The sequence below is a fragment of the Schistocerca serialis genome, chromosome 9 (genome assembly GCF_023864345.2).
Source record: "Schistocerca serialis cubense isolate TAMUIC-IGC-003099 chromosome 9, iqSchSeri2.2, whole genome shotgun sequence".
Classification (NCBI taxonomy): domain Eukaryota; kingdom Metazoa; phylum Arthropoda; class Insecta; order Orthoptera; family Acrididae; genus Schistocerca; species Schistocerca serialis.
The window spans coordinates 8,809,468-8,834,126 of record NC_064646.1 but is presented as its reverse complement, the minus strand read 5'-3'; the positions used below and the strand labels follow the sequence as shown (position 1 = coordinate 8,834,126).

Sequence of the window (24,659 nt, the reverse complement as noted above, 5' to 3'; positions counted from 1 at the left end):
AGCATGTAACTGAACTGCAGCATCTTCTCTGGCCTACCAGCCCCCAGACTTTAACATTATCGAACCCTTGTGGGTGGTACTAGGGTGTAGACTCCAGAACACATTTCCGCCTCCTCGTCACTACAGGAGTTAGAAGAGGTTCTGACTGGAGAGTGGCATAACATTCCACTGGAGACTATACAATCATTATATGCCAGTTTTCCAAGAGGAATCACAGCTGTATTACGGGCAAATGTGGCCCAACCCCTAATTAATAAACTATTCACAAGTACAGGTGTTCACATTATTTTGCCTATCCCTTGTATATGGCACCCATGAGGTGTGTTGGAAGAAGGTATGGCCCAATCACACGTTAGTCCAGGAACCCTGCCCAAATGTTCAGACCACATAATTCCTGGTACCCATGGGGTTGCGCAGCATGTGGGTTTTCGATACCTCACATACAACTGTTTTGGGAACTGAGAATACATTCTCTGGTGAACTTGGCTTCATCTGTGAAAAGGATCTGTTATGGGAGTTGGGCTCATCCACACAACAGTGCAATAACCACCTGGAGAAATGGGCTCATGATGCAAAATCCTGTGGCTGCATTGGCTGTAGCTGCATTGCCTGTACTTTCTGGGGTGGTATTAGTGTAGCTGCTGCTCATCCAGAACCTGCCAGACAGTCTGGCGAGTAATCCACATTCAGTCAGCCTTCCGCCACTGTTGGAAGTCCAGAAGTCTACTTATGTCAGAGCACAGTACCACTCACTGTGTACTGAAGTTCATAGACTATTCAAAGCAATAAAGATTCATCAGTGTGTTCTCTGATTGAATAAAGTCCTCATACATAAATGGATTTCATCCAAAGTTAGGCATACTGTATTAAAATGTTTTACTGAAATTAAACTAATGTCCTTTGTATGTTGCATAAGCTACGGTATGTGATTTCCTCCAGAAGTCAAACCTATTGAACTGTTGTCTAGTCTGTAAGAGAATGGCATACATAATACCCCAGCCAGTGGCACCAAAAATGTGGAGATTTGAAAGTGTGTTATGGAATTTTGCATGTACTGAGAAACTGCTATGTTTCCAGACACAAGTTCCTGTGCTAAACTTAACTGTCTTGGTCCCCACTACAAGTCCTACATGTCTGCAAAGACAATTTAGTTACACCCTGCATACTTCTTAAAGCTTTCAGACTTCACTTCTTTTCTTACTACTGGTATGCTATCAGAGGTCCTGCATATCCAATACACCCCTCCCTCCCCACCAACATTTTAGTAAAGTTGTTTATATTTTCAAATTTACCACATTTCTTAAATAATTTTCTGAAAATAAGATAGCATGAAAACAGTTAAAAAATGGTAATGAATTCTACAGAATCACAAGCTATGTTATGACACGGGACACTTTTGATTTGCTCACTTGAGGGTTAGACCACATGGATGGTCTTGTAGACTGGCCAACTGCAGAGAGCATTCCAGCTATTCATATGCTGGCCATGCCTGTTAAGTCCAAAGGTAGGACAAGCAAATCACGGGAAGCTGAGTAATGCAAGACAGGGAGGAAAGGCCTTCACTATTAAAATTAAAAATAAATAAATAAATAAAACAACACTCTGACTTTCTTGACCGCTAGCAGAGAAAACTGAAAATAACAGCATTCTTCTCATTTACACACCTGCACAACTGTAGTCTGATGAGCTTAGTTCACAATCAGAGTGTAAGTAAAATACTGATAATATTGAGTGCACACTTCAATTTTTTATCACGCAAATCACTATTCTTGTAAGTAATGCCAAACTGAAGTATAAGCATTTATTATTATATTGAACATTTTCTCTATGTTATTGTTGTTGTTATTATTAAATCCTTGGCAACTATGGTATGTTAAAAGTATGAGTGACAAAAAAATTAATCCTGGATCTGTGCCTGCTCTTGATGTTGATAAGGTTATTTCTCTTTGCACCAAAATTTTCTTTAATTATCCTGTAAGCGGCACCTACCTTTCCTACAACCACAATGCATCCGCAGTTTTGCATTTCTCTTCTAGCCAATTCTATTTTGCCAATCTGTGTTGTTGCATTTTTATATTTTCTCCTTTCATAAGCCAAATTTAATCTCTCATGTGTTATTCAAGTATATCTGTGGGTCTTTACTTCCTGCCTAGTTATTCAACTGCTGCCTGCACTATTTCATTCATTCCTCTTCTATTATAGTCCTCTCCTCCACTTCAAACAAAAGAAAATTCAGGATGTAATAACGACAATATTATGAAAAGAATAGATTGCTACTCACCAACTGGAGATGTTGAGTTGTAGACAGACACAACAAAAATCCTGCTAAAAAGTAAGCTTACAACCAAAAGGCCTGGTCTCGGCAGCCAGAGACAGTGGTTCTGTGTGTGTGTGTGTGTGTGTGTGTGTGTGTGTGTGTGTGTGTGTGTGTGAGAGAGAGAGAGAGAGAGAGAGAGAGAGAGAGAGAGAGAGAGAGAGAGAGAGAGTACTCCAGACGAACGCCTTATGGCCAAAAGCTTACTTGTTTAGCAGTCTTTTTGTTGTGCCTGTCTGTGACTCAACATCTCCTCTATATGGTGAGTAGCAATCTATTCTTTTCATTATGCTGTCATTTCTCCTCCATTTAAGTTACTTGTTGCATCATCTTCCATTTGAAATTGTATTTTTTCCAATTTAACAAGCTCACATCTCCTTAATTCTCTAATTATTTGCGATTTCTTCCGTCTTAGTCTGCATTTCATAACAATATGTGATGGTCACGATCGACAACTGCTGCTGTAAATGTTTTGAAGTTGAAAATATAGTTTCTATATCTCTTTCTAGCAGTTGCATAATCTGCTTCAAACTTTATGTATTCCCAGGTCTCCTCTGCATGTATAGTCTTCTTTCATGATTCTTAAACCAAGTGTTTTCAATGGTTAAACCATGTTCTGTGCAAAATTCCCCTTCATTCTTCTCCATCTGTTCATGTTTTTCTTCTATTTTTTACCTCTCCCACAATCAAATTAGAGTCCCCATCGCAATTAAGGTTTCAAATTTCTTACTACTTTGTGTACATTAAGTGTTAAAATATCTATATGAGAAGTAGGCCCTACATCCTATATGTTTTCTGAAGTGAGTGCTGGTTGCTATGTCTGTATTCTTACAGCAAATGATTTAAGATCACACACAGGCCTTAAAAAGTAACAAAGACATGAAGACATGATGTCAGAGGGCTCAACAAGACCTAACTTAGTCCTTGGCTCACCACAGGTTTGTTCACACATAATCTTCCCTAGTACAGTCTCAGGATCATATCCGTCTATCTATGATTCCATATGAAGAATTTCAGATGCAGAAGATTTAAATTCTACTAGATTTTCAGTGTCGTAGGTTACATAAAATTCTGTAAACTGAATCTTACATGGATCATAATGTGGTATAAAAATCATTTCACTCAGAGGTACTCTGATCGATGTGCTAGTTTTTACACATGTCTCTGCAACTAACTGCAAGTTAATGTCTTTGATTCCTGGGCACTTGATTTGGAAATATTCATTGGTCACAGATTGGTAGCATCCAGTTTCATACTTTTTGGGATGCTGATGGTATTGCTGAAATGTAGCAGACTCACTCTAACCACAAGTTCAATCCACCGCTAAATTAGCAATTACCGTATTTATAAATTTTTTACCCCTTCTTTTGTCAATACCTAATCCACAAAAAAACCTTGAATCTTTTCAGATTGATATCATAAATTTTTTGTCTTTCATTTCTTTTCTCTGCCGTATACCTCTATTTAGATTTTCTGAAAATAGCAAGATGAACCCGTTATGTGGAATTTAAAAAAAAAAAAAGGATTAGGGTAGTTGACATAAACATTTTAAAATGGATGTGTAATGTGACTGTAATACTGAAGAACACAGTATATGAGACCAATGAACAACCTGATAATACAAATGTGTATTTCATATTCATAATTTTAGTTTTGTATAGGTAATTCTCAATTCTGATTATTTTTCACAGAACTTGAGGTAGTTAAAAATGACAAGCAATCTGTTATGAAATTAGATGTATACCATTGATCTTATTATAATTGACAACAATGTAAAAAAAGAAAGACTGCTACTTACTGTAAAGAAGACATGTTAAGTTGCAGACAAGCACAATTAAAAGACACTTACTGACTGTGCCAGTCTGCAACTTAAAGAGACTTCTTTACAGTAAGTAGCAATCTGTCCTTTTCCACATTGTTGATGATCCTACCTGGAGTTTCCAATGTTTTACTATACTGAAGTCATAACAAAGAATGAAAATATGCACATTGTTAAAAAGTTATTATGGTTATTGCAGATATAATTGCTCAGCTTAGTATGATTTGTCTTTCGCTTAGTACAATGCTAACTTTGTTACACAGTAAGGCAGTTTGTAACTTCAAATATTTTGGGTTAAGATGTGATTTAAATATTTTTGCCTGGTACAATAAACAGAAAATTGTAACTAGAGTATGCCAGGAATCAGATACGTACTTGAGTCATTGTTTGTAAATGATAATATGTGGTGAAATTATTAACATACTAACGACAATGTTATCTTTTTACAAAATACATTTATTGAAGCAATTAATTTCCTATATTATGTATGTGATGGAGTAGTAATATAAACTACACCCTTGATAAAATTATGCTCTATTACGACTCCTGTGGGTGATAGTAGTCTGAGCTTCATTAATAAATAACACACAATATCAACAACATTCAATGATTCAAAATATTCATTATCATTTACTACAAAACAAATGAAGATGGTAGCCAAGTGGAAATACTCACCAATGAACCAGGTGAGGTTGGCAGGTGGCCGGCCATTGGGGATGCTACACGAGGCGTGGACGGATTTCCCCGCAACTAATTCATACCGATTGCCATCTCCCGTTGTCGAGTCCGATGGTGTCAGGAAGATCTGCGGCTGCACTGGTGCTCCTGAAACACAACAGTCGCTTTTGGGTTCACTGTACTCCCTGTTTACCTGTTAACGGCCCCACTGACATGAAACTAGTGAATCGTTGTTGCCTGAAATGTAATAGGCCTGATCTACTAATAAGTTCATTACAGGCCTGGTGTTTGTATTACTGTCACCTCCCTTAGTTCCTGTTCCATCTGCAAAGGAAATATTGATTTCGAGACTGTAGCATGTATGTATGATGCTGGTATCTCCTAATCCTATGGTAAACAAATTTTATCTATATTTGTACACCCACACTGTTTATATGGACATTCATGAAAAGCCACATTAGCAGCTTCTCGGTTATTCATTCCTATGAAGGCAGATAGGAAAGTAATGCACAATAATTTTTTTCTTCCCTGGTACTTCAGCTAGAATACTGAAATTTCACAGTGATCTAGTTTGAAGTTTGCACTACAGATGGTATTTTGATTTCATGGCAATTGACAAAACCAGCTCTGGGTAACTTACAAGTCAATATCCTTCATATATTCAAACTTTCTTCAAAATTATTCTGAACATTGGGGGAGACGGGGGGAGGGGGGAAGCATGGTAGCTGTCTTCACTGCCCTCACTGGGTATGTCCTTGTTAACAATCGATTCATAAGCTACCTTGCTCCTGAGGAATCTCCCAGAGTCTCAGTCCGGCATTTGCTTGTTGTACAGTTTGTTTTACCATTTCACTATAATTCACTCTTTATACATACTCCCAGATTTGGATCAGATTAGTCCCACAGATTGCTAAACAATCATGTAATCAACTAATAACAGAGTTTTCAATGTATTTATGTACTGTAAGCTGCATGTGTTTATGTTATGGCCCAAATGCCAATCATTACACCAAGTGTCCATCCTTTGTAGGTTTTCATGTATTTCACTGCTATAATTTACAGTGAACATTGACACAAGGATTAGCTATTTTCCCTCTTGACTGAAGATCTTGAGTTTGCAACAATGATGTCCCAAGTAACTGCAAGCTGAATTGGCACACTAACCCTCCAGCAGGCATGGTCATAGTGAGGTACGGGAAAAATAACGAAATTATCTGTATTACAAATATAGCTCCCTTTATCTGTAATTCTTCACAATGAGAATAAATGTCCTTGTGTTCCAATTGCTCATGCAGTTAAGGAGATGATGACATCATCCTCATCATCATCATCATCACAAGCATCTGCAAAGGGGTGGCAACAGGGGCCACTTTCCCCCTACTGGAATGGGGATACAAATTTTTATTCATTATGAAAATCTCTCACACTTCTAGCAATGGTTGTCAGCAATCCTTCTAAGCTACAGGTTTAACAATACTGAGCTTCACAGGAAGTATTGTGACTTCAGCAATCACTATTTATCTTGGTTCCTAGGACTGTCTTAAACACTATCGGGTGCAACACATCACTCAATGCAGTCACAGACCTACAAATTCTGTAGTCCGTTTCACCTGAATGCACAATACTGTGAAATTTATGAGATGAGTACTGCCTTAGTTCAGATCTAGGCTGCTAAAAGTCGGTTCTACCAGTCAATTTGAGGTGGGCGTTAGGAGATTTCCTACATCCATTCAGTTGAATCCTCATTATCGCTTATAGTTGTTCCAACGAATTCAAAAAAATGTAGCTTTTGAAACACATTTTATCAACTTCAGTTATGCATTTTATCAACTTTAGTTATGCCAATCAACATTAAAAATAGAAAGCATGAAAGTAACGCAATAAATCCATCAACATGATCAGATGGGAAGTTCACTAAGCAAACAAAGTGTCGCAGATGTCATCAAAATTGAATGAGAGCTTTTCAAAGTTTATTCCTAGTTTCTTCACCTCATGGGACATTAATGTGGCACTTGTTTTTGCACATTTTTGCCGATACCCAACAAGATTTTCTGAGTAAGTCTGATTTTTGTATTTCATATTTTAGAATTTCAGTGTCAACGACAATGGAATATTAAGAAACTTTTTTTGAATATTTTTATCTATACAGGGTGTACATAAAGTCCAGGAACACTTTCAATTATTTATTGCACCAGAACCAAACACTGAACAGATATCATACATATGTCATTTTGAAGAGAAATCCTGAAAGTTTTTTTTTTTTTTTCATGTAGACCGCCACAGTGTAGTTTGGTAATTTGCCGATAGTCAGCACTAGTCGCAAACCTGGTGAGTTCAGGTACAGAGCGAGCTTTCTGTGTGTTGGATCACCAGATCACAATCCGTGTGACTTTTTTTCTGTGGGGACACAATAAAGGTCTGATGTGTGTACAGTCTCTACCACGTGATGTAGAAGAGCTCCAGGAGAGAATACGGGAAGTGACTGCCACAGCCGACAATGCCATGCTGGGACGGGTCTAGCAAGAATTCAATTACCGTATTGACACCTGCCAGGTCACTCATGGTTCGCATATCAAATGTTTGTAAAAAAAAAAAAAAAAAAAGTTTCTGAGTTTCTCTTCAAAATGCAATGTGTATGACATCTGTACAATGTTCAGTTCTTGTGCAACAAATAATTGAAAGTGTTCCCAGACTTTATGTACACCCTGAATTTTGCAACTTATTGGTAACCCCGGATGCACTCATGTGATGACATAATTTCAGATTCAGATTGTTCAATACCACAAGATTGTGTACTCTCCTGAAATATGCATATCATCTAAGTATCAAAGTAACCTACTTTAAAAATGCTGAGTGGATAACTATCATTCACTTAAGATAAATTACTTTTGTTTACTTGCTGTCAAAATTAATGCTTTGGGTATGACACATTTTGAAGCACACAAACTCAGTTACATCGAAAATTGTAATTTTTGAAATACGTTCCTTCTTCAATAAATTTCTGCAGGCACCCATGATCACCACCATCAGCATCACATTCACCATGATCTTCACTTGCAGGGATTAGGCTTACTGCTCATCTCATTTTTGGCCTACCACGGTTTCTTCTTCTTCTTCCTCCTCCTCCCCCTCAGACTGTATCTCAACAGTCATTCTGCGAGTCTTTCTTCTGGAAATCTGCTCAAATACTCTTCCCACCTGTTTCTACACTTCTCTGATTTGCTGTTTATCCTTCAACATTCAGTTCTTCTCTAATTTTTTCATTTCTCATTCAGGTTTGGTGTGTGCAGCCTTTCACTGTTCTTAAAAATCCCATTCAACTGCCCGTATTTTACTCTTATCCCTCTTTGCAAGAACCCAGATTTCACTCCTATACAACAGACATCATGGCCACAGTTCATAAAACTTTATTTTTGTTTCTTTTTTAGTGCTGTTCTTTAAGTTTCTATTTAAAAAGTTACATATATACTGAAACTATTGAAGCTTGTCGTCTGTTTCTCTATTATGCTGGTAACTTACTTGGTTTTGTAAGCTTCTGTACAGCATACTGTATTTTAAGGACACATGTTAAGAAGACATACAAGAATTTTGAAACTCCTACTCACACTTACCCAGTATGAGGAATACAAATGGTGTGTATGTGGGTATCTCAAGGCAATTGCATTTTTCCCTGGCCTGCTACTTAGGTACACAAATAACTGCTACTTTCTATGCAAGTGGGAGAGCAGATAAAAAACTCTATTATGAGGGAAAAATTGCCTGTACAGAAGAATATGGTGCACAATCTTCTTGTTGACCCCAGAAATGTGTATCTACTTCCACTGCACATTAAACTGGACCTAGCCAAAAACTTTGTGAAAGCCATGGACAAAACTTACGTGGGTTCATGTACATGTGAGAGAAGTTTCCATGATAAGGGAAGCAAAAATAAAGGGAGGAGGAATATTTGTAGGATTGCAAGTTAGGGAATTAACTTCTGATGAACATTTCCTTGATTTGTGAGTGATATTGCATCTGGACATTACTCAAATGGAAGAGCATGATCAAGGCAAATGAAGTACCACAATGTTGTTTGATGATTGCTAGTCCTTATGAAGTGATATTCCTGAGGGAAGGTATCATGGGAAATCAAGATGCAAATACTTCAGGCGTGATTCTATACTTTCCTTTGCTCTTATGTTACTAATTTCTTCGATTCCTTTGTGTATTGCAGATTTTTTTCTGTTGTTCACATCTGGATGTGTTGTTGTAAGAGTGTATCATTTTGGCAGATAGAAATAACACACATGCCTTAGGGAGAATCTCCAAAAATCATTATTACATGAAAATTGAAGCCAGTACAGAAGGGTCATTCCATATCAAATCACCCAATAAAAAATAAATTTTACACCCACCTCCTTAGATTTTCATGAAATTTGGCTCAAATGGTTCTAATACCATCCTGACAACACCTGCAATTTTTTTTTTTTTTGCTGTATCTCTTACAGTTTTTTTTAATAAATTTTTAAAGTTTTTATGTTTTGCGTTTTCTGAACCTTCGGAAATGGTCAGTTTAATTTGTATTCAAAACTTTAAATTTGCTTATCTTAAAAACTCTTTTAGATAACATCATGAATTTTTGCAGCAAGTTTATTTATTATACATATTTGAAGATAAAAATGATGCTATTAAAATATATTAATATTTTCTATGAAAAAAAATATATATATGTATTTTTTTTAATTTTTTTTTAACAGATGTTTTGTTTTATAAGAATTGCAATATCTCGAGTCTCAGACCTGATAGAATGCTCAAATTTGTTTTAATTTACTCTTAAACATATAGGCTACTTGATAAAACAAAAATAATGATGGCTTTTTTAACATGTTTATTAATTATAGTAGATTACATTAGAATTATGTACAAAGATAGTTTACTTACGGCACTTATGTATAACCCAACTGATTGCTTGAAACATTGAATTTTTTGAGTAATTTTGTCTTTTTAATAAACATTAATGCTGATTCAAACTGTTTTTCCACTTCATCCAACAGCTTTCAGTTTTTTTGATACAGTCTTTTTTGAAGTAATACATTCTCCCAGTGCCGATTGATTGAGGTGCGTCTACTACACAGACTATGTGCTCCAAAGGCACTATGCAGGAATCTTCTCTTTCAGGCCAATAAAATGATGCAGCGGGTCCTGAAAGATGTAGAAATAGAATTTCTGCATCTTCTTCATCATTGAATATTGTTTTTACCAGTCCAAAGTACCAGTTACCATCATAATTTGCAGCCACATAGCAATTTATGGATGGTTCAACACGAACCCAATCAGAAGAAGAATGGAAAGAAAAGACTAAGGAGGATTTTACACTATCTGTAGTCGTCCTAATTTCAAGGTTGTTTGTTGGAAGTGGTTTGAAGTTATGAAAACTTCTAGTTCCAGGAATGGTTCTGGTTGCTGAAAAACGTTTTTCTAGTTTTAACCGTAGCAAATCAGCTTCTTTTTTGTCAATAAAGTGAAAATGAATGTTTTCAATATTTTTTTCACAAAACTTATACACATCGATTGCTGTCATTATTTGTTCTTTGTCTGAAAGCTGTAGACTGGCTTTCCTTAAAATTCTTTTAATAGTTCCTCCTAGGCCATCACAAATTGACTTCCCATGACTTGTTCCAAAAAAAGAGTGTTGGGCCTTCAAATTAAAGTCTCTCAAGTGTTCAGTCAAATTTTTAAAACTGTTTCTATTTTTGTACTGCCCAGCACAACCATCTGTAAAGTAGTGAACTGAGTCAATGTCAGTATGATGTAATGACAGCCACTTTGTAATTTCTTTTTGTACAAAGTTAACAAAACCCGTGTCATGTTCTTGATCATCACTAATAAAACAGTGGTTGGAAACAAAAACATTGTTTTCCTCATTTCTTAGAAAAACTCCAACTGGGTGTAGAGTACAACCACCTCTATTCCAGTGGTAACTTTGGATCTCATTTTGTATAACAAAGGAATAATTTTCACTGAAATCCATCACAATAATTGCTGTTTTGGATGGTGGGTCTTCTTTCAATCTTTTAAAGGCTGCTGATTGGGATTTTGCTATAAACGAGTGCGAGGTGAGCTTTTCCAATGACCTAACCAATAAAGAAATGTAGTCTTCAACACTGATAGACTGTTTGATCATTTCTGCCCTGTCTGTGATAACCCACTGACTGATTACAATTTCTTCTTCTAAATCATAATCTTCACTTAGTTTTTCAGTTAAGCACTCTGTTAGTGCAGTATTTGCAGGACAGCTGTTGCAATGATTTAGCATGCAGTTTTGGTTTTCTGTGTTGCACACAAGCATCTTAATTAGGTCTTTATAAGATTCTTCAGTTTTCACAGCATCCAGTAATAGTTTAACATTCTGGTGGATACTGCATACACATACAGTGTGTGTGCCTCCAGCACCAGCAAGGATACACATTTAGGTCTCAAGAAACAAAATTTTGAAAATCCTACTTCTACCTCGGGATTCTCCCATTTGAAAGAATAATAGAGTTCTCTCAAGTTACACAAAATGAGTTTTTTTTTGCATGTACACATTTTTTTGAACACTTACTTTGTCTTTTGTTCCAGGTAGCACTCTGGAACTTTCATCCTTTTCATAAAAATCTGTTACAAGTCTTACTGTATTTTCAGAAAGAGTTTTACCTTTTTTTGGACCAGGAGTTTCCAAAATACCCTTTTCAGATTTTAGCTTTCTAGCTTGTCGCACCATGTACTCACTTACATTAAATTCTTTCATCACTTTATTTCGAGTCCAAGAATCTGGAGCCAAGGTCAGAATCTGGATTTTTCTAGACCTCCCAACAGATGAAATCTTCTCTTTCATAAGAGAAATCATTACATCAAAATCCTTTGCTTTCTCAACCACACTTTTATCTTCTTCGTCATCATCAGAACTTGGTGCATCATATTTTAATGCTTTTGAAACCGCCTTTTTTGCAGTCTTTTCAATACTGCTAACCTTCCTTTTAAAATAAGACCCTTTACTTTGTTCTGACAAGCCATGAAGCTTTATCGGTGTTAAACCTAAATAATCAAGAGCAATGTTTGTTTGTACGAGGGATTCATTTCTGGATTCCAATGATTCTAATTCAACCATGACTTCATCATCTGTTTCACTTTCATTGACTTCAACTCTTAATTTTTCCTCACAAAAGTTACGGCATGTTGAGCAAAGCTTTTGTCCAGGTTTTATGCTAATATTTTTTGTCAGTAATTGTTTAGAAAGATCCAAGCCTACACTTCTCAACGATTTTTTGATGGGCTTTTTGTTTTTTTTAGTGGGTCTACACATGTTGTTTGATACTTTTCAAAAACATTTAAAAAGTAGTAGCTGTGGTGTGAACATATATTCTTAAATTCACACAGATTAATTCCAGATCGTAAGTGGATCAAATCTTTTTCTTCCTCACTCAATTCTGATACCGGTTGTAACTTTTTTGAAGGTGTGTAGGTTGTTTGGAAACAGTCAGATTTTTTAAATAACCCTACACTACAGGTTTGAATATCTGACATACTGATTTCACTTTTGGTCTGATTACTGTTCTGGTTACTTTTGTAGGATATTGGAAAAGAATCTCTGTAAACTAAGCAACAGTACTTACTGAGAGTTCGAATAAACTTAATAAAATACTATCCACGCACTATTTAACACTGTAATAATTTTTTACTTCAAAACACGGGAGTAACAATACAAAATCCAAGTGTACATTGTTACTCCAGGAAGACAAAAACTTATTTTCGGTGTCTAAGTCACTTGGCATTTTTTATTTTTAAAATATAATTAATATTATTTTAAAAATTAGATAACTATTAAACAGGTTAAAAAGCCAACATAATTTTTCTTTTATCTAATAGCCTATACAATTAAGAGTATTTTAAAACAAATTTGAGCTTTCTATCAGGTCTGAGACTCTAGATATTGCAGTTTTTGTAAAACTAAACATCTGTTAGCTAAAAAAAAAAAAAAATAAAAAAAAACCTTATAATTTTTTTTTTCATTTGGAAGAATTTAATATATCTTTATGGTAATTTTTTTTAACATTTAGATATAATACACAAACTTATTCCAAAATTTCATACTGATATCTTGAGTATTCTTTAATATACAAATTTTTTTAGTTGTGAGGACACGTTTAAGTTAAATTTCCGGCTGCTGAAACAAAGCCAAATCTAAAAACTTTAAAAATTTACAAAAAAAAACTATAAGAGATAGAGCAAAAAAATTTTACAAGTGCTTTCAGGATGATAAAAGAAATAATTGTACCAAGTTTCATCAAAATCTGACATGGTTGGTGTCAAGACCTGGGTGACTTGACATGGAATGACCCAGAAATTATGAAACCTGATCTGGAGCCAGGGGCAAATTGTCTATAAGAAACAGTTCAGACAACAGAAACTCCAGGTTAGAATATCAACAATACTGATATCCATTGAGTTGCAGACAGGCGCAACAAAAACAATGTTACAGATTACAGCTTTTGGCTAACGCCTTCTTCAGCAAATAAAAGACAAACACATTCACACAAGCAAGCACACCTCACAGAGGCACGACTGCTACCACCATCAGCTCCCACCTGCTGGAACATGTGTATGTTTTCTTTGCTGTAGAAGGTTTTGGCCACAAGCTAAAATCTATAAGAGTCCTTTTCTTTTGCCCGTCTGCAGTTCAATGGGTCATGTGTATGGTGAGAAGCAGTGCATAATGTTCGTTTAGCTGTAAAAGAAATTCTTTTTGTTGACCACCGTTATTCGTATTATTTGTGAGATCATTCACAGTTGTGTCAAATGTTTCTCCAATCCATTTTATTTCTTACTGTTAGACAAATTATTCTGCAAAACATTTGACATCAAATTCAATTTATTTTTATTTATTTATTTTTTTGTTTTCAAGTTTTGTTCAGAAAGCATGATACCTAATTTGTACATTCCCTGTACAAAAATTCTACCTCAAAACACTAATTAAGTTTTTCCTAATCACCCATATTACTTTCCAGCAATTAAATTCATTCTACCAAATGTTCACGCTGGTTAAATCAATACCCCACTTGACTTTTTCTGACTCTTCATTGGGCTATGAAAATTCAGAGAAAATCCACTGTGTAATTTCTAAGGAGTCTTGTTTTTGCTCCAGTCAAACATCTGACCAAAACAACTGCTCAAGTATTCCTTCTGCGCTTGATGAAGTTTCAAAGTAGTACAAAGCCTGGCAAATTGCTTTAGATATTCAGAAATGTTAAACTGCACACTACTCAAAACAAAACAATGTAAGGCTCCTTCATAGGTAAAGCAGGTGACTGACTTTGGTTCAGTGATAGAAAAGGCTCCTTCATAGGTAAAGCAGGTAACTGACTTTGGTTCAGTTATAGAAAAGGCTCCTTCATAGGTAAAGCTGGTAACTGACTTTGGTTCAGTGATAGAATACTAGGAAAATGCAATGTCTACAAAGGAGTTTGCTAACAAAACACTCATGTAATCCATCCTAAATACGCATAAGTATTTGGTACGAGTACCAAATAGGGCTATTAAGGGATACTGAACGTATACAAAGAAGGGCAGAGTTTGACTCATGGCAGAGTGTCATGGAGATGCCAGGAAAACTAGCCAAGCAGATGATTGAAGGCAGACACCTATAATCCCACAAACACCTTCTTTGAAGGTTTCAAGCACAAGCTTTACGTGAAGAATCTAGCAATATACAACCTCCCACACACCACTCCCATACGCATAATGAAAATAAGGTTAGACTAGTTACAGCAGGTACAAAGGTATTTGAGCAAACATCTTTCTGGTGCTCCATGCATTAATTAAATGAGAATGAGAATGAATACTGCTACACTGGAAAGAACAGTCTGCCATGAACTTCACTGTAGTTTTCTAAGTATAGGCGCAGATGCAGAGGGTGGCACGGGAGGATAAGGAAAGAAGTGGTGGGCAGGAAGAGTATACTCACGGGCAACCGTGATGATGGCGGTCTCCACCAGCTCTTCTGCGCTCTGAGCATTTCCCATGGTGCACTTCCAAACACCGTTGTCACGGTCTGACGCCCGTTGGAGCATCATGCCACACTGGCCCTTCTCGTAGCCTTCACCGTAGTAGACGGGATCCCCAGTGGTTGTCACTTTCGTCTGCTAAACAGAGTTACTCTTGTAGCACATGACAGGTGGCTTATGACGATTGATATACACAATGAAACATGATGTTGTTGTTGTGTTTGGTGATGGTGGTTTTTTTTTTTGCGCGCATGTGTGTGTGTGTGTGTGTGTGTGTGTGTGTGTGTGTGTGCGTGCATTTAGCTTATGAAGGAGGAACTTTTTGACTGAAAGCAAAAAGTTTAGCCATCTTTTCACTGTGTCTTTCTGTGTCTCAATGCTTCCTCTATGTAGTGAGTAGCAAGTGCTCTTTTCATACTGTTGTAATTCCATTTTGAATTTCCCAATATTTAAAAATTAAGAATGTATTCTGGTAACAATGAATTATGCTGTCCAACTCATCGCTGCAAAAAAATAAGAATGTTTTAGGAGCCATGCCATACCAGGGAACTGATTGGTTGTAAGTGCCAATACAAAAGTTTTTGTATCAAGTACCATTAACATTGAGGTACTAAGTCATATTTCTGACAATACAAGGACACCAATAATGTTTTAAGGATTAGAACAGGGGTGTACAAAAACCATTTTGAATGTCTTTTAAATTCTTACAAGAGAATTTAAAAAATTAAATCCAAGGAAAGAATCTCAGTATTGGCTTCTAGTTCTTACACACCACCACCATTCTTGGTGTCAGTTGTTACACAGTTGTGCTGTTGAAGTAATGGAAACATTGTCAACAGGTCTTTCTGTTGTGAAACTGATAAACTTGGCTGGTCTTTCAGATGTAATATGACTTGCTATACATCTGTCATGGTCTTTTCTCCTTTGAATAACTGACATTTTTTTCATTCTTCTGTTTCAGTTTAAACTGTTATACAGCTATTTGAGATGGATGAGTGTCAGACAATTTAATCATATTGCATTTGGAGATCTTACCCATGCCTGCATTGACAATAGCGTTTCAGCAGCATCTTTAAAATCGCCAAATAAGTCAGTTGCATGAATTGGAATTACATGGAATGAGTCCACAGCTCTAGCTGACCCAACAACTTTATGTGGAATAAAGGTGTTGGTTACCTTTCTTTGTTTCTATAATTGCAAAATATCTGTTGCAGCTCCAAAAGTTATGCCCAAAAACCTTATCTCTTCAAACTATCCAAGACTAAATGGACGGGACCTCGATGAATGGCACTTGGAACGCCATTCAGAAGTACTGCTTGGCACAAACACCATGTGCCATCTAGCAATGAATGTTGAAGCATGATTTGAGACTTGGAACTCTTGGGACATGCAATAGTGTATCAAGAACACAGTAGTGCCAGAAATGTAATTTTTTTCTTTTTTTTCTGGTTTGGTGCAGCCCACCACAGATTCCTTTTCTGTGCCAACCTCTTCATCTAAGAGTAGCACTTTCAATCTATGTCCTCAATTACTTACTGCATGTACTCCAATCTCTGTCTTCCTCTATAGTTTTTATTCTTTACAGTTCCCTCTAGTACAATGGAAATTGTTCCCTATCTCTTAACACCCTAATGTCTTAACAGATGACCTAACATTCTGTCTCCCCCTTCTTGTCACTGTTTTCCATACGTTCCTTACTCTCCAATTCTGTGCAGAACCACCTCATCTCTTACCTTATCAGTCCACCTCATTTTCAACATTCTTTCATAGAATCACATCTCAAATGCTTCGATTCTCTTCTGTTCCAATTTTCCCACCGTCCCTGTTTCACTACCATACAATACTGTGCTCCAGACACAAATTCCCACAAAATTCTTTCTCAAATTAAGATCTATGTTGGACACTAATAGATTTCTCTTGGCCATGAATGCCCGCTTTGCCAGTGCTAGTATGCTTTTCATGTCCTCCATGCTCTGCCTATTATAAGTATTTTGCTGCTCAGGTAGCAGAATATCTTAACTGCTTCTACTTCTTTACACCAATACTGATGTCAAGTTTAACTGTTCTCATTTCTGTTACTTCTCATTACTTTCATCTTTCTTCCATTTACTCTTAATTCACATTCTGTACTCATTACACTATTCATTCCATTCAGCAGAATCTGTAATTCTTCTTCACTTGCACTGGGGATAGTAATATCATCAACAAATCTTATCACTAATATCCTTTCACCTTGAATTTTAATTCCACTCTTGAAATTTCAGTCATTTTTTTAAAAATTTTTATGTGTAGATTGAACAGGAGGGGTAAAAGACTACATCCCTGTCTTATACCCTTTTTAATCCAAGCACTTCATTATTTGACTTCCACACTAACTATTCCCTCTTGGTTCTTCCACATATTGTATATTACCCATCTTGCCCTGTAGTTTACCCTTATTTTTCTCAGAATTTTGAACATCGTGCACCATTTGACATTGCCAAACGTGATTTCCAGACCAATGAATCCTATGAGTGTCTTGATTTTTCTTTAGTTTTGCTTCCATTATAAATCACGACTTCAGGACTGCCTCTTTGGTACCTTAACCTTTCCTACAGCTAAACTGATTGTCATCTACCACACCTTCTATTTTCTTTTCCATTCTTCTGTTTATTATTTTGTCAGAAACTTGGATTCACTAGCTGTTAAGCTGACAGTGTGATAAGACTTCCACTTATCTGCTTTTGCAATCTTTGGAAATATGTGGATGATGTCTTTCCAGAAGTCTGGTAATACATTGCCAGACTCATATTTTCTACAAATCAGCGTGAATAGCCATTTTGTTGCCACGTCCCCATTGATTTTGGAAATTATATTTGGAAATTGTAATGGAATGTTATCAATCCCTTCTGCCTTATTCGATCTTCAGTCTTCCAAAGCTCTTTTAAATTCTGATTCTGATACTGGATTACCTATCTCATCTATATTGATTTATGTTTCTTCTTTTGTCACGTCATCAGACAAGTCTTCCCCTCATAGAGGCCTTCAATGTACTCTTACCACTCATCATTTCTCTGCTCTGCATTTAACAGTGGAATGCCTGCTGCACCCTTAATGTTAGCACCCTGGCTTTTAATTTCACCAAAGGATGTTTTGACCTTTCTATATGCTGAGTCAGTCCTGAAATTATTTCTTTTCCGATTTTTTCATAGTTTTCTTGTAGAAAATTCGTGTTAGCTTCCCTGCACTTCCTACTTATCCCTTCGTAATTGACTTGTATTTCTGTATTCCTGAAGTTCCCTGCATTTCCGTATTTCGTCAATCAACTGAAGCATTTCTTCTGTAACCCATGGTTTCTTCACAGTTACCTTCATTGTACATGGTTTTTTTTCCCAACTACTATGATTGCCATTTCTAGAAATGTCAATTCCTCTTCAACTGAAGCGACTACTGAACTACTCCTTATCACAGTTTCTATAGCCTTGGAGACCTTCAAGCATGTCTCTTTATTCCTTAATAATTCCACATTCCACTTTTTTGTACACTGATTCTTCCTGGCTAGTCTCTTAAACTTCAGCCAATTCTTCATCACTACTAAATTATCTGAGTCTACATCTGCTCCTGGGTATGCCTTACAATACAGTGTCTGATTTCAGAGTCAGTGTCTGATTTCAGAGTCTCTGCCTGATTGTGATGTAATCTAACTGAAAGCTTCCTGTGTCTCCAGGCCTTTTCCCAGTTTACCTTCTCCCCTTGAGATTCTTGAATGGAGTATTTTCCGTTACTAGCTGAAATTTGTTGCAGAACTGAATTAGTTTTTCTCCATTCTCATTCCTAGTACCAAGCTCGTACTGTCCTGTAACCCGTTCTTCTAGTCCTTCACCTACATCCACATTGCAGTTCCCATGACTATTACATTTTCATCTTCCTTTATGTACTGTATTACCCTTTCAATAACATTGTGTATTTTGTATCTCTCTTCATTTTCAGCTTGCAATGCCAGCACACATACCTGAACTATTGTTGTCAGAGTTGGTTTGCTCTCAGTTCTGATGAGAACAAGCCTATCACTGAACTGTCCACAATAACTCATTCTGTCCTATCTCGCTAGGACTTCTGTGATGAGGAAGCACGAACTCGTGATGAATGGCATCACATTCGTTTCGGCGATGAATCACAGTTCTACACTACCTTCGACGCCATTGTTGGCAAGTATGATGGCGACCTAGGGAGAGGCCACAAATTGTGTGGGGTGCTGTCGGGTGTGACTTGAGGCAGCGATTGAGTCTGCCCTTATGGCACAACATAAGTAATGAACAACCTGCATCGTCACATGCTGCCTTTCATGAGACAGTATCATGGTGACTTTTTCAAGAGAACAATGCTCATCCGTACACGGCACGTGTGTCTATGATACGTCCGCATGATACTAAGGTACTCATGGTGGCCAGAAAGATCCCAGATCTGTGCTCAATATAGACTGTGTGGGACCAGTTCAGATGTCTACTTCGTCCCAGTGCCTGTTGCCGGCATATCAGGGACTAGTTAAAACAGCAACAATTGTGGGGCAGCTTGCCTCAAGCAAGGTTAGAAGAGCTTTATCACACCCTTCCATGCATCCAGGCCAGAGTGGGTGCAATGTTGTGCTAATAAGTGGTCTCATACTGTCAAGTTCCTTGTAAATTTCACTTGATTCTGCAATTACAAAAATAACATCACATAACCTCTCAGTCTATACAGTTTCATTTCATTACCTCCTGTGTCACTATTTTTTACCAAGCAGTGTATTTATGGAAGAATAGCTCTTTTATTTCTGTGCCACACTGAGTGACTGATGGTGCATCTCATTTCTCTTTCTTGTATTATCTTTATGAATTTTACTATTGTTTTCAAACTGTGATTGATTGCTTAAAACAAACGTCACAAAGGAGTAAATGTATTGTGAGGCTGCATAAATTTGCCCAGTAGTTTAAAGAGCTGCCTGCAAGTTCTAGAACAGGCACTACACATATCCTTACTACTCACTTTTGTACAATAAACACTTTTTTTCCCTCTGTGATGAGTAACACCAGAATATGATGCCGTAAGGTGTTAGTGAATGAAAACTGGAAAATTATATCAACATTTTTTTTTATATTTTCATCTTTAAAATCTGATCGTATCTATAACACAAAAATTGTTTCGTTTTGGGTTGGCATTTCAGATTATCTGTAACAGGTAAATAGCTTACAGTTCTGGTCCTTATCAGTACAAATATCTAAGAATTTACAGTAACCTACTTCATTTATTGATTATTAAGACACTGGAGAATACCTAGGGCGGTACCACAGGAAGCTTAGAGGGCAAACACTGTAGAGTACACATCGATAGTGAACATCAGTATCAACATAAAAATAAAAAAAAATTTAAAAAAAGAAAAACGTGTGCCTCTTTGGAAATTATTGTCTGTTCCCCTGCCCACTATTGTTCTCGTCTTTCATGCTATGCAACTATAGCATTGCGTTATGATGACATTCCGCATAGAAGAGTTAATAAAGTATTGACGCGTATAATTCGTGGGCTCGGTACTCGAGGATCATTCGTACTAACTGTCACCCGCATTGCTACAAAATAACTGAGGCTAAGGGTAAGTCCTAGCCCCACCCTGAAATGACGACAATGGCAGATTGGCACCACAGCAGACGAATTCTTGACAGGCTGTACCAAACCAAAACTAGACCCACTTTCACCTTCCTCCCACCCCACAAAAAAGTGGTGTACTTACGCTGGGGTTCAGGAACAAGGGTTTGCCGCCCCTGGGGGTCTCCATGCGGCAGTACACAATCGGCACGCCCGTCCGGCACATGAGTTTGACTTGATCTCCGGGAAGAACCACTTGCTCGCGTGGGTGCACCGTCGCCGTCGCTGACTGAGCACCTGCGGGAAGAACCAAAGCAACACGGCTCTCAGTACATCACACTACACAACTCGCAGCCGGAGGAGCCATTCACGTTACCGTATATTAGGGATATCAACTTCTACAGCACGCCCATAAGGGACTCCAGTAGCAACTCCAAATTTTTATTAAGAGAAGGGCACACACAATGTAGTAACCTGAAAACTTATTTCTGTCATTTTAGTGCAAAATACTGCATTAATAACTTTGAATCTACATACTACTGAGCATGTTTAAACACTTACTAAACATTCAAAATGTTAGACATTAACATGTATTGTGCTATAATAAGGCTAGTCTTTGATAAAATCATATTTGTCTATTTCTTTTGCATTAGTTCAACATCACTTGTATTTCTGATTTTACAAGTTTCAATAAACATGTTTCTTTAATACATAATAAATATAAGTTTGCAGTACATTAGGAAATGTTTCCCATTTACTATTGTTGTTACGTTGTACCAAGCACTTACGGAAAAGTCAGTTAATCTGCTTCTTTCACAACTCCATTTCTTTTCACTGTAGAAGCAAACTTGACAAAGAGCAATCACCGTTGGTTCGGAGCTGAAGTTAGTATTGGCTCGTTTAAATAAAGCATCGTTCATTATTATCGGAACTTTTCAAACTTAAAAGTATTGTTTGGTATTGTACAGACTGTATGTTTTTAAGTTGACACTTAAGCTACCGCAACGCAAACTGAAACTTAAATGCAATGTAATGTGATTTACCGCACCATGATTACGATAAATGTGTTGTGCTGCCGGCCGCGGTGGTCTAGCGGTTCTAGGCGCGCAGTCCGGAACCGCGCGACTGCTGCGGTCGCAGGTTCGAATCCTGCCTCGGGCATGGATGTGTGTGATGTCCTTAGGTTAGTTAGGTTTAAGTAGTTCTAACAAGGGAACCTCCCCATCGCACCCCCCTCAGATTTAGTTATAAGTTGGCACAGTGGATAGGCCTTGAAAAACTGAACACAGATCAATTGAGAAAACAGGAAGAAGTTGTGTGAAACTGTGAAAAAATAAGCAAAATATACAAACTGAGTAGTTCATGGGAACATATGCACCATCAAGGACAATTGGTTCGCAGGAGCGCCGTGGTCTCGTGGTAACGTGAGCAGCTGCGGAACGAAAGGTCCTAGGTTCAAATCTTCCATTAAGTGAAAATTTTTATTTTTTATTTTCAGTTTATGTTTGGAAGTGATTATCACATCCACAAGAAAACCTAAATCGGGCAAGGTAGAAGAATCGCCAAGTGTACAAGTTAGGTGGGTTGACAACATATTCCTGTCATGTGGTGCACATGCCGTCACCAGTGTCGTATAGAATATATCAGATGTGTTTTCCTGTGGAGGAATCGGTTGACCTATGACCTTGCGATCAAATGTTTTCGGTTCCCATTGGAGAGGCACGTCCTTTCGTCTACTAATCGCACGGTTTTGCGATGCGGTCGCAAAACACAGACACTAAACTTATTACAGTGAACAGAGACGTCAATGAACGAACGGACGGATAATAACTATGCAAAAATAAAGAAAGTAAAATTTTCAGTCGAGGGAAGACTTGAACCAAGGACTTCTCGTTCTGCAGCTGCTCACGCTACCACGAGACCACGGCGCTCCTAAGTTCACATTGTCTATTATGTTGCTTATGTGGCCCATGGACTACTCAGTTTGTATATTTTGCTTATTTTTTCACAGTTCCACACAACTTCTTCCTGTTTTCTCAATTGATCTGTGTTCAGTTTATCAAGGCCTATCCACTGTGCCAACTTATAACTAAATCTGAGGGGGGTGCGATTGGGAGGTTCCCTTGTAAGTTCTAGGGGACTGATGACCACAGTAGTTAAGTCCCATAGTGTTCAGAGCCATTTGAACCATTTTTTTGTGTTGTGAAACAAAATCATACTTCAGGTGTTATCAGCGGCATGCGTATAGCGTAACGCTGATACAGCTTTGACAAATGAGTTCCAAGAATAAGATAAATTCAACGAAAGATATTACATATTCAGTCTCGTTGAAGGTCCATACGGGATAATTTATGCAACCCTCAAATGCGGGAAATTCCTTACGTGAGCGGTTGGCCAAACCAGCCGTGTAAAGACGTGTGAAAAGTAAGCAACTCTTAAAAACTCGAAGTAAAAACACATTCTTAAAGTATTTTGGTTATTGTTAAAAATACCTATATATTTCACCAAAAGTCTTTCGTTCTACTGAACTAAAACATGATCAGTGGCCTAGAGACAACGATATTAACAATTTTTTGTTTGGTTGTTAAACTAGAAAGACTTCGTTTAATAAGATAATGACATGTGATTCTTCGACTTTTAGCATTTTTGTCTGTTTTCTCTAACACGCGGAACTAACGTTTGCATGGGCTTTATCTGTGTCTTTGGCACTGGCTTTTCGGTCGGTTTTTACTTTCGTTTATAGTGCTAACTATTTCCTAAATGGAAAACGCGACAAATCACGGCACCGTACATGCAAACAATTATTTTTTGAAGTTTTTCTGACTAAACACACTGCTTTGCACTTCTGTGCACGTACTGTAGCCAAATTTTCTGCTTGATTCGGTGTTAAGTTCGTCTAAAATTATCCTCTCGTTCCTTGCTTGTTATATGTGTATCATATCGTTATTTAATTGTGTGCCGGCCGAAGTGGCCGAGCGGTTCTAGGCGCTGCAGTCGGGAATCGCGCGACCGCTATGGTAGCAGGTTCGCATCCTGCCTCGGGCATGGGTGTGTGTGATGTCCTTAGGTTAGTTAGGTTTAAGTAGTTCTAAGTTCTAGGGGTCTGATGACCTCAGAAGTTAAGTCCCATAGTGCTCAGAGCTATTTGAACCAAAATCCTCTCTGTGTTAGGTCTAGTAAGTCAGCAGCTGAGCAAATACAGGGTGAGTCACTAAATATTGCCACCAAGAATAACTCAGAAAGTATGATAGGAACTGAAAAGTTTGTGAGACAAAAGTTGCATGGGACAACTAGGGCCATAATATGACGTTCGTTTTTTGTTGCTAGGTGGGGTCCCGTCAGAGATATGAAGGTCAGCTTTCTTTTTTTAAATGGGATGCTATAGTTTGGTACTTATTTTCTGATTGCGGCTATCGAGACGAATCTAATGATGCGTAACAGTAAGGTCTTTTAAGGTCAACGAAGGCCACAAAGGTGGCATGGACGTCCATTTACAGAAGGTATTCGAAGTGATGACCATTGGTATCAATGCAGTGCTGCAATCTTCTTATCATGGATTGAGTGGTATTCCTTATCACATCGGGACTCATCGAAGCACGTGCTCTCTCTCTCGCTTATCTTCAGGTGCAATTCGAACGTCTTTATAAACAATGTCTTTTACGAATCTCCACAAGAAAAAACCAGAGGCGTCATGTCTGGCGAACGAGCCGGCCACGACACATCTCCTCCGCGTCCAATCCAACGATTTGGGAACACTCTCTTCTAGCGGTCAGCGACAATTATGCCGGACACCCATCGTGTTGATACCACATCCTGTTCCTTGTTCCTAAAGGCATTTCTTCCAATAGCAGACCTAATGTTTCTTGCAGGAATGTGGTGTACTTCCTACCATTAAGATTTCCTTCGATGAAATAGGGGCCTATAATTCTGTCCTTCAGAATCCCACACCATACACTCACCGACCATGGATTTTGGTGTGCAACTTGCCGCAGCCAACATGGATTTTTAGTTCCCCAATAATGTATGTTATGCAAATTAACATTTCCATGGTTCGCGAATTTAGCCTCGTCAGTAAATAAAATAAAATTAAATTAATAAATGTGTTATCCCTCTGAATCTGAAGTTGATCCCGTCGGTAGAATTCAATGCGACGCATACAAACTGTACCAGTTAATTGTTGGTGGAGACTGATACAGTAAGGATGATATTTATGGCGATGCAGAACACG

The 24,659-nt window shown here is 37.6% G+C and overlaps 1 protein-coding gene across 1 annotated transcript in view; it reads right to left on the bottom strand.

The window, feature by feature from the left end:
• Window positions 1–20,978, bottom strand: part of LOC126418731 (fasciclin-3-like) — a 149,908-nt gene extending 128,930 nt beyond the window's left edge. The window contains exons 1-4 of the mRNA XM_050085642.1: window positions 20,969–20,978; window positions 20,577–20,728; window positions 14,794–14,968; window positions 4,809–4,958 (exon numbers count right to left, since the gene is read on the bottom strand). Of these exons, the coding sequence (XP_049941599.1) occupies window positions 4,809–4,958; window positions 14,794–14,968; window positions 20,577–20,728; window positions 20,969–20,978 (487 nt within the window). The remainder of the gene's footprint in view (window positions 1–4,808; window positions 4,959–14,793; window positions 14,969–20,576; window positions 20,729–20,968) is intronic.
• Between the last annotated feature and the right edge of the window lie 3,681 nt (window positions 20,979–24,659).